At 41.0% G+C, this 11,671-nt stretch overlaps 1 protein-coding gene across 1 annotated transcript in view; it reads left to right on the forward strand.

The window, feature by feature from the left end:
* Peli2 (pellino E3 ubiquitin protein ligase family member 2) overlaps positions 1-6,127 on the forward strand; it is a 161,629-nt gene extending 155,502 nt beyond the window's left edge. Inside the window, exon 6 of the mRNA XM_004649213.2 lies at positions 1,396-6,127. Within this exon, the coding sequence (XP_004649270.1) occupies positions 1,396-1,962 (567 nt within the window). The 3' untranslated portion in view covers positions 1,963-6,127. The remainder of the gene's footprint in view (positions 1-1,395) is intronic.
* The last annotated feature ends 5,544 nt before the right edge of the window (positions 6,128-11,671 follow it).

Raw genomic sequence — 11,671 nt, forward strand, 5'->3', positions numbered from 1 at the left:
ACCCCTGAATACCCAGCAGGAACATTTTCTAAGAAGGGCTAGGCAAAGGCAATAAGTTATGTTTAAAACGCTCTTCAAGAGACTGAAAATAGGGAAGAGGATGTGAAAAGTTTTCAAAACTCTTTCTGCTTCTGATGACATACTAGTTTTCCTTAAGCTTGGCCTAGATTGACCGACTTGGTTATCAGTCACTACAGCAGTGGAAGTATAAAGGCGACCTGGGTGCGGACCTCACGGGCACTGGGCTCGTGCACTTTGCACTGCGTCCCTGTAAGAGAAGTGGAATAATCCCCCAGTATTGATGAAGAGGTGGGGCATGGAAGTTGAATACTTTCCAGTATTACAGACTTACAAGGCGCCCACAGATGGGTCAGGCTCAGAGTGTGTAGTCAGTGCCATATCACAGGGAGCCACACTGACACTCACCCCAGGCGGTTCACACCAGAACATTTGCCTCCCCAGTTAGATGTAGAGAGTGCAGAGCTGAGCACAGTGGTTCATGCTCATAATCCCGGTATTCAGGAGGTAAAGGCAGGAAGATTATGAGTTCAGGACTTGCAAGTCTGTCTCAGAAATGTAAGGGCTAGGAATGTAGCTCAGTGGTAGAGCACTTGTCTACCTGTGTAGACAATCAATCTCCTGTATCACCGCCCCCCCACCGCCACCAAAAGGGGAAAAATAGCTTCACCTCCTGCTTTAGGAAAAAAGAATGAAAGGTCACATCACGCATGTGTGAAAGTAAGGGTCAGCCACGTGTGACGGGTGCTCTAGTGATGGTGGTGGGCCCTGCCAGGGGCTTCCACACTGGCTCTGGTCGACATGAGTCATTCTCCACTGGATGTTGTAATAGGACCTCTGATACACCTTCTGAGACCAGTGAGTAACTGTGTTACCAACTAAGGAGTTAAAAATAAAAATCTAGATTTGTGAGGCTCATTAAAATTACTGCATTAAGTGAACTTACATATTGTGCTCAGAACATTAGACCCCAAACATATGTATTATATGAACATAGCATCCAAACTGAAGCCTATGAAGGATCGATTAGAATCCCTGTGGTCCTGTTATGTAAACTGCCACCTGGTATCTACTTCAAAGATAACATTTGGTTTATTTTGAGGAAAGAATATCAGAGTGCTTTTTCCCCTATGTCTTACAAGATTTGTTGTTGTTGTTTTATAATTTGCCAGACAGGGAGAGAGAATGGGCATGCCAAGGCTTCCAGCCATTGGAAATGAATTCCAGATGCATGCCCCACTTTGTGCATCGGGCTCAATGTGGGTACTGGGGAATCAAACCCAGGTCATTAGGATTACAGGCAAGTGCCTTAACCGCTGAGCAATCTCTCCAGCCAAGATTTTGCTTTGAAAGGCGTATCTGTCAACCCTGTTGTAGGTGGAAAGTGAGACCAACGTCCTGCAGGATGGATCCCTCATTGACCTGTGTGGAGCCACTCTTCTCTGGAGAACCGCAGATGGCCTTTTTCATACTCCGACTCAGAAACACATTGAGGCCCTCCGGCAGGAAATCAACGCCGCCCGCCCACAGTGCCCCGTGGGCCTCAACACGCTGGCCTTCCCCAGCATCAACAGGAAGGAGGTGGTGGAGGAGAAGCAGCCCTGGGCTTATCTGAGCTGTGGGCACGTGCACGGCTACCACAACTGGGGCCATCGGAGCGACACGGAGGCCAACGAGAGGGAGTGTCCCATGTGCAGGACTGTGGGCCCCTACGTCCCTCTCTGGCTTGGCTGTGAGGCAGGATTTTATGTAGATGCAGGACCCCCGACTCACGCTTTCACCCCCTGCGGACATGTGTGCTCAGAGAAGTCTGCAAAATACTGGTCTCAGATCCCGCTGCCTCACGGAACTCACGCATTTCACGCCGCCTGCCCTTTCTGCGCCACGCAGCTGGTTGGGGAGCAGAACTGCATCAAGCTGATTTTCCAAGGCCCAGTGGACTGATGCCCTTGCCAGCCACCTGCAACATTGTTAACAAGTTACTGTGAAGATTTTGCCACTAACTCTAGATTCTACCTTTTTTTGTAATGCTGTTTATTAAGGGGAGGGTGGATGGGGGGCTGGGAGAAGAAAGGGGACCTGGTAAGGAGTCAGGAGCTGCAGACCCCAGTGATGTGTCCCACGCTCCAACAGTGGCATCCTCAGTGAAGTCTGCCTAATTAAACCCTCATATCTGTGTGTACATTGGATATAAACTGCCATGCTTTTATTTTTAACCAGATCTTTTTCCTTGGGCAAGATTTTAAATTACATTTTACAAATGCAGAAGAAATTTATTCAGCAGGTTGATTCAGTGCACAGCCTTCAGTGCTGTGTCATGTAGGTATTGCCGTAAAGATGTGCAGTGGCTGGGAACACTTGTGAGTGGCTAGAATCTGACCCAATACCAAAGGGAGGTAGGCCCTGTCAAATGTGTTTGGTGGATAGGAGACCTTAGGTACAAGGGCCTGTTTTGAAAGCTACAGCTTTTTTTATTTTCTGATTTATTTTTCTGACATTTTGGAAAAAAGAATATTCATATATTGGATTTTTTGCAACTTCAGTGGAATCTCCTACACACTTCATTCATCCGTATACTGTGTGTTTCAAACAAAATCTTTCCATAATGTTTTAGGCAGCCCTGTTATTTCTTCTTAATGTGGGTTGTTCTTTATCCTCGTCTTACACGGTGAGAAATACTTGATTGATTAAAATATAGAAGCTCTTAAAGATTCAGGAACTGCCACAGCAGTAGGCATGTCCTAGGTACTGTAAAACCAGCTTTATCTGCATTATTATTTCTGAATTATTTAAGACTTAAAGTGATTTATCTTTCAAAAAAACCACTTGTTGGGATTTTATGAGGGCTCTCTTTCTCTCTCTCTCTTTTCATAGGGAAACCAAAATTCTAAAGACTAAAAAAAAAAACAGCAAATCACAGTAAGGCCATCATTTTTTGTTCACTCACTTTCCACCATCTGTCACTTTCCCTTGCCACTTAAGGAGCCTGCAAGTTTGAAAATGTTTGCAAATCAAACTAAATTTAAATGTGATCATTAGGTATACACAATACCAAGTGGTACGTCTGCAGAGATAATTTGAAATTCCTGATTTTGAGACAGCAAATGAGTGTTTACTGAGGACTAATTAAATCAGAATCTCATATGAGCTCTGCCATTGCTTTGTGTTAGCTTCATTTAGTGTTGACTAGTAACTCCTGGATGCTCATTCTCTCCGTTTGGTACCAGTAGTATCCCTGCTTTGAGAGTGTAGATCAGCTGGCTGGCTAAGCGGCCACCCATTCCTCCAGTGAAGAACAGAGCTCCAGCTAGACTCACGTGTTCTTCAGCAGACCATCGCAGACTTGAGCTCCCTGTTTTCAGCTTTGTACATATATGTAATTTATATGATGCTAATGTGCTTTGTCCACACTTGAATTGATTTCTTCTATTCTTCCTTATTTTCAGTAATTCTAACCTATTTGAATACTTTCTCCGTAAAGTGCTTAAGATACATGACTCTTAATTCTGCTGCTTAATTTGTGTTAATATCATAAAAGTGTAGCCTATCAGTTTTAAAGTAACTTTATCTTCCAAAGGAGACCATTGAATGGGATGAGGTGTTTTGTTCTTTGGGGTTTTGGTAACTTTTAAAATGAAGTGAAAAATCTTCTGAGTACTGAATGGTTTCCTCTATTATGTAAAGAATATTACACTCACACAAAGTGATATGGGGGAAAAAGGATCACCTAGAATAAATGTATGTAATGTTATCTAATGTAGCCAGAGCCTCCAGAACTTAGCTTTCACAAACAAGCATGTCTTTTCAGCCTGTGTTTCTTTGGGTTCCAAAGAATGACAAAGGCAGCACTGGTTCCATCCTCTTGTTATTCAAAGAGAGATGGTATGAGGATTCTGGAGATCCTAGCATTATGTTTTAAGGTAAATGATTTTATACACAGAAAGGTTTGATTTCACCTACCAAAAGAAGCTTGCTTTCTCTGAGGATTTATGCTCTGATGTCAGGATTTTCCATGCCACATAGTACATAAAAGTCTAAGTTCTGTCTGTGACATAATAAGGTTAGCTTCTAACCTGCAGCCTCTGGCTTGTAGTAAATTCAGATAGCTGCAGTGAAAGTTGAAACTTGGATAATAAATTGCAAGCTCTTGGAAGGGACCACAGTGCCACCCTCTATCTTTTCCTTTGATTTCCAGGTAAAATTCCCCTCCCATCCTCAGCGGAGATGCAGTGTGTTGGCACAATGAACCATGCTGACTTGGGCTACTCTTAATAAGGTCTCCTTATAAAAGTGAGAATTTCTTTCAGGTTTGAAAGCAGTTTATTTTGTGAGAGTAAAGGACTCTAGCTCACCCAAGTGGAGTGCTACCATTGAGAAAGGGAAGCTTTTCCAAGGTCACTTCTGTTCTTACATTTGGCTTGCCATGTCATTAAAGAGTGAATCACACATCCCCTCCCCCAGTGGACATAAGGGAATCACCTACCAAGTTGTCCTGGTCTCAGCCTGACCAATTGCCTTTCTCAAATAGGTTTCCAGAAGCAAAGCCCTTGTGATGTACTTCCATAGATGATAATTTTTTTTTCAGTTGTTTATGTCAGTTTACTACAAAACAAAAGATTCAGAGTGAATGGGGTACAGCTCTGAGTATTTTTCTAGTATGGAATTTTTTATTAATAATCGGTGCTTCCGGGTCATGCATGCTGTGACTCAACATGTCCCTTTATTTGGTTAGCTTTTTGCAAAAAAAAAAAAAAGGGCTACAGTTCACACTGAAGAGTAAGTATTAAGTTTTCTTGGTCCCCCTCCCACTTCTGTGGCCCAAAAGAATTAAAAATCTTTTAATATAAATAGAGAGCATATTTATCATTCCTTGATAGTTAATTATAGAGTTTGGTACCTTTGTGCCTCAGGGAAGCCACGTGATATAACTGGTTATAGACTTTCAGGGTTAGGGTGTAGAGAAAGGAGAAAGCCATTGGAAAAATGATGGGCTCCACTAAGGAGACTGATGAATCTGGATGCAGAAGTATGCCAGGACTGGCATACATGTGACTGTAGTAGAGTTTATTTTCCAGGACCAGTAGGGAAATCATTTTAAGTTATTACATATACTGTGTTAGGAACAGTTGAAAACTAACTCTTCTTCATAAAGCGTCAATGCCTTTTATTTTTGCTTACGTAGGAAAAGCCCAGCTCTGTGGTTTAGTAGCTCCGTGTTGTTGTTTGGGCACTTGTGAATGTGAAAGGGACACATTTCCCACTGAATATAAGTGCACTACAGGCTGACACATTGTTCCCTGCAGTTCTGTGATGTTGCTCAACTTCTTTTCTGAAGCCGTTCTGTTCTTTGGATGTGCACAAGAGAGAGATCAAGCCACTGTCAGGGCCAGGTGAAAATGAGCAGCCTTTATGCATGCTTGCTTCCTAACAAAAGTGGGCTTTCCCCTGGACAGGCCATGGGACCTTCACTTCAAGCCAGATGCAGCTCTGTTCCCTTGGTTATCCACCTCATGTCCCCAGAGTTTATCAGTTGGGGGCGCAGGTTCTGCCTTTGCTCCTGCAGGGGTGGGCACAGTGTAGAGCTCTGTGTCATTGTCATTGCTGTATGACCCAAGGCCAATGAGATAACGTCCCATCTTTTTTAAAGACTAAGCATTAATCACAGTAGTGAAACAAAAGGAGACTTAGTAATTTCTTTTTAGTAATACTTAACTCCTCTCAAATAAGTTTTTGCCTTCATGAAGAATCCCTAGTGGACAATAGGGAAAAGCAAATATTTTTCCAATTCGACTTAACTGTTTCTAAGCATGTTTATTAAAAAAAAAAAAAGAAAAAAGAAAGAAAACTTGATGAAAGGGAAGTTGTTTCTTCTTGTGAGTGGAGGTGACAGATTGCTTCTCTGTGTTAACTAGTCTAGAAATTAAGGGGCTGGTCATACTTACCATGTATAGTGTTATGAACAGTTAAATTTTATGGATATATTTGTAAAATTGTTCTTTTTATATTTCATGTCAAATTGAAAAGTTTATTTCTTCACTATTGTACCTGTGGAAATACAAGCCATTTTACAGGAAAATTCTTCAAAAGCTATTAAACGAATCTCACTATGTTTGTGAGTTGTTGTCTTCAGAGTGTGTGACTGTCGCTGGGTTTGTCAGGTCACTGAGGAGGAAGGGCATATAAAAGTAGACTTAATTTCCACATTTCCCAAATTTCCAAGTGAGCCCCAAACAGATGAGTTCATTATTTAATGGTTTTATACTCTGCACAGTGCATTCTTAAATCTGGCTCCTCAAAAATCCCCTACCCTTTCTTTCTATTAAAGAAATTCCATTGGTGCTTATATTACTATTTCTTGTGACATTTTCTCACTGTCAAATAAATCTAACTCCTAGGAGAATTGAACCTGGCTTGTAGAATTAATGGATTTTCTGCATGGTCCTTATCACTGTCTTGCTACTATTAGGGTAAATCTTCATTCATTTTTGTTTTTTGGTTTTATAAATTTTTTTAGAAAAATTATTTACTTATGAGAGAGAAAGAGAGAGGATAGGTGCACCAGGACCTCTAGCCACTGCAAATGAACTCCAGACACACACACCACCATGTGCATTTGGCTTACATGGGAAGTAAGGAATCAAATCTGGGTCCTTAAGCTTCACAAGTAAGTGTCTTAACCACTAAGCCATCTCTCCAGCCCCCATCTTCATTTTTAGCAACATAGTCAAGCCTGTTTTTGAGCCTCCAAGCTTTAAACTAACATGTCTGTCATTAGAAAACTTGGTATTTGTGATAGCTTTCTTGTTATTACATTGAAATTCAGAAGTTATTGCTGTTGTTGAGGGAAATAGATTTCTCATTTGCAAAAAAAAAAAAGGGAAAATGAAAATACAGGCTTTTATGTGGGAGGCAAGTGTTCTATACTTTATCAAATTTAAGAAACCATGAATTATAAGGTGTAATTATAGGAAAGCATGGCCAATTGTACTTCCATCATAGACCCCATTCAGCAAGTATGCCAAAACTTAGTCAGTGTGCTTTTATTCAATACAGTGTTCTCAACAAGTGGATTTGGAGCAAGGGGATACCCACATACAAAAGAATGAGATTACCTCACACCATATGCAGAAGATAAATGGATCTGAAAGCTACAACTTTTAGAACTCTTAGAAGAAAACACAAAGTCAGTGATTTTGTATACAGCATACCAAAAAAACAAGACAATAAAAGAATAGGAAATTGGACTTCATCAAAATTAAAAAGTTTTCTTTATGAAAAAAACACTACTGATAAAGAAGACAACCAAAATAAATAATATTTGAAAATCATAAATTTCACTAGGAAATCATAGCCAGAAAATATGAAGAACTTTTACAGATCACTGATAAAAACACAACCAACTAAAGATGGTAAAAACTTTCTTCCAGGGCTGGAGAGATGGCTTAGCGGTTAAGCGCTTGCCTGTGAAGCCTAAGGACCCTGGTTCGAGGCTCGATTCCCCAGGTCCCACGTTAGCCAGTTGCACAAGGGGGCGCACACATCTGGAGTTCGCTTGCAGTGGCCAGAAGCCCTGGTGCGCCCATTCTCTCTCTCTCTCTCCATCTATCTGTCTTTCGCTCTGTGTCTGTCACTCTCAAATAAATAAATAAATAAAATGGACAAAAAAAAAAAAACTTTCTTCCAGAGAAAATGTACATAAATGGCCAGTAAGTGTCTAAAAGCATACACACCATTAGTCACCAGGGAATGCAGAGTAGAGCCACACAAAATCCTACTTTATATCCATCAGGACAACTAAGATAAAAAGGACTGTAGCAAAAGTTTACAAGTGATTGGAATCCCCATTAACTGAATGGATTGTAAAATAATGCGACCACTTTGGGACAAGTGGTTTGGCAGTTCCTCAGAATGTATCAAGAGTGATCTAGCCACTTAACTCCTAGGTATATGCCCAAGAGAGCTGAAAACAGTCAAACAAAAACCTGTGTATGAATGTTTATTGTTTCATTATTCTTCACAGCAGAAGTGTGAAAACAATGCAAATGTTCATCAACTAAGGAATGGATAACAATGTATCTGTGGTATCCACAGAATGTATACAACTAAATCTTGGGTACTCAAATCAGATACGAAGTACCAGTGCATACTTCAACATGGATGAGCTTTGAAAAGACACTAGAAGAAACCAACTCCAAAATCCATCCATTTTGTGTCAGAAACAGGGAAATCCACAAAGATGAGTGCTTGCCAGAGGTGAAAGGAAGAGAAATAAAGAGGGATTACTAATATGCATAGACCTTATTTTGGGGGCGGGGGCTGAAAATGCTCTGAATTCAACAGTGGTGGTTGATCAACTATATGAATATATTAAATATCACTGACTTACACATTTAGACAGGTAACTTATGTGAACAATAACACAACTTCATTTTGGAAAGTCCATTCTAAGTTCAGAGATGGTAGATTGTGACGGTTTGGGGTCGGGATTAAAATGCCATACCATAATCCTTTGTCCCTCCAGTGAAAAGATTCAGACATTTCCATATGTGGCATACCTTGAGAGATGATGTCTTATATCACAGGTCTTTTTTTTTTTTCAGTCACACTTCTATTTGCCATAAAGAGAATATACACCAAAGCCTTCACCAAAAAAATAAATAAATAAAAAGATCTGACATTGGCTCTTTTTTTTCCCTATTAGGATAAAAACAATGCTATTCAAAAAGGCTTCAAAATCCAGTTTAAAAATCATAAAGCTGGGGCTGGAGAGATGGCTTAGCGGTTAAGCGCTTGCCTGTGAAGCCTAAGGACCCCGGTTCGAGGCTCGGTTCCCCAGGTCCCACGTTAGCCAGATGCACAAGGGGGCGCATGCGTCTGGAGTTCGTTTGCAGAGGCTGGAAGCCCTGGTGCGCCCATTCTCTCTCTCTCCCTCTATCTGTCTTTCTCTCTATGTCTGTCACTCTCAAATAAATAAATAAAAAATTAAAAATAAAAATAAAAATCATAAAGCTAGGTTTGGTGGTATACCCCTATTATCCTAATACTTGGGAGGTAGAGGCAGAAGGATCCAGGACCCATTCTCAACTCCATATTTGAGTCCAGTCTGAGCTTCTTAGTGCTCTGTCTCAAAACTAGAAAAACCTGTGTGTGGGACTTCTTTCATAAAATAAAAACCAATGGCAAATTATTGTTTTAAACAATACTACTGGGAAGTGCAAAGAAAAAAATGCCATTCATAATCACGTCATCTAGGAATGAATATTGCCAATATTTGGAACTGTGTCTTTCTAAACCAAAAACGGAAATTTTAATTGTCACATCAAATTTCATTCTATTCTTGCTTCAGTTATGTAAGCAAAAGGACTTGTTCTACTTAAGAACCGTGGCTCTGGGATTGCAAGGAGAAATGATGCCTCGCATGTCTGAAGCAGGAATGTGCCCGAAGCTGGCAAAATCAGGCCACCGTTGTTACCATTGTGGGTTGCGAGTCTGAGCAAACTGCTTCCCAACTGCCATGCCCTGCTGAACACCAATTACCTATGAAGGACATGCACTTGGTGTCCAAATAAACTTTCTAGGGATTTTCACTTTGGAGAGATGACAGTCTAGGGCATCCAACCTTGTGACATTGTGACATGATGTTGGGCCGCATTCATAGTTATCCTGGGATGCATGGGACCCATGGGCCACAGATTGAGCACGCCTAACTGCAGGCGGTCCATGTTCCTCACTTAGAGGAAGTCTTCAGCTGACTGATCTCATTGGTTTGTTTGCAGTAGCTGGAGGCCCCGGCATGCCCATTCTCTCACGGCCTCTCTCTGTCTCTCTCTCTCAAATAAATACAAATAAATTTTTTAATTAAAATCCAGTAGTTGGGAAAATAGTTATAATATTGCATCAGATTTATCATCATTTTTGCATTTGCTAGAGCAAAAAAAAAATGATTTGTAGCTCAGCTGAAATCTTAATATTTTCTAATCTAAACCAGAAGCTTGAGAGACATGTAGTGGATATAGTTTTCAAATTTAAATAATTTATAATATGTAGTAATTATATCCATGTTTATTGATATTTATGTCAGATTTTTTAAAAATCACTGAAGGCTGGAGAGATAGCTCAGCCATTAAAGGTACCTGTTTTCAAACCCTAACAGCCCAGGTTTGATTTCTCATCACCCACGAAAAGCCACATGCACAACATAGCATGTGTGTCTGGAGTTCATTTATGGTGGCAAGAGTTCCTGTTTCACCCACTCATATTCTCTGTCTCTCTCTCTCTCTCTCTCCCTCTCTGCCCCTCTCTCTCTCTCTCTCTCTCTCTCTCCTTGCTAATAAGTAAATTAGTTTTTTTTTTTAAACAAATCAGAATAGAATAAGAGCAAAACCATCTGCAGCATCAGATCTTGGTAGAGCTATGTACAGGGGATATGAATTTCACTTTTGTTGCAGGCCTGAATTTTTCAAAAAGCAAAGAATGATATTCATAGAACATTAATGTTGGTAGAATCCTGTGTACCACATGTTCACAGCATCAACTCTACTTTCCAGGAGCCTGCTGTTTTCAAGTGAACTAACATACCATGAGTCCTGCATACAGTTTTTACTCCATTAATTCGGAGCTTCTGATATTCAAGCACAATCAGATTCTACCTAGCAAACTTACTTTATTGGTGCCTGTGTGTAGAGTATATATGGTGTGCGTATATGTTGTGCTACAATGGATGCACATGTGTGTCCAGGTTCACACATTCTGTGAAGACATGTGGAGGCCAGAGAACATCAGGCACTCTCCTGTTTTTGTCCCTTGACCATTTCCTCTCACTCAACCTAGAACTATTGTTTTGGCCATTGTTTAATAATTTTTATTGGGAACTTGAATATATGAACAGGCTGCAGATTGGTTATTTCTTCAACAGGTTATCCTCTTTGCCCTCTCTCTGCTGCCCCCATTCACTAGGGCCCTTCTCAGTAATCGCTGTGGGGTCAGTCTCTGTGAGGAGTACAATGACTCACACTACACCTTCCCACTCGGTGGCTCTTACATTCTTTCTGCCTCCTCTTGTACAGTGTTCCCTGAGCTAGAAGTCTTCTATAGTGTAGGGCTCTCAGCAGTCTCTTTGATGGGTTTTGAGGCTCCTCAGTGTCTACCATCTCCATGGAGAAGGTTCTCTGGCTAGCAGTGAGAGCAGCATTCATATTTAACCCACCACTTCCTCTGTAATGTCTCCTAGGCCCTGGGGTGTGTGATAGAGATGACTCATCCACTGAGTCAGTGCTAGACACTCAGCTTTCTTTTGTCATTCTAATGGGTCTTGGGTCTCCTTGATATTCACAACTATCTGTAAAAAATAAATAAGTAAATAAACCAGGTTCTCTGACCAAGAGTGAGAGCAGCATTGACCAAAAGGGATAAATGGCCGGGCGTGGTGGCGCACGCCTTTAATCCCAGCACTCGGGAGGCAGAGGTAGGAGGATTGCCATGAGTTCAAGGCCACCCTGAGACTCTATAGTGAATTCCAGGTCAGTCTGGGCCAGAGTGAGACCCTACCTCAAAAAAAAAAAAGAAAAAAAAAGGGATAAATGTACAATTGGAAAGCTTTTTGATGGCCAAAATCTCTTCATTTATCCAAAGTATAGTGGAAGCATCCCTCTAG

The sequence above is a fragment of the Jaculus jaculus genome, chromosome 7 (assembly GCF_020740685.1).
Source record: "Jaculus jaculus isolate mJacJac1 chromosome 7, mJacJac1.mat.Y.cur, whole genome shotgun sequence".
Taxonomy (NCBI): domain Eukaryota; kingdom Metazoa; phylum Chordata; class Mammalia; order Rodentia; family Dipodidae; genus Jaculus; species Jaculus jaculus.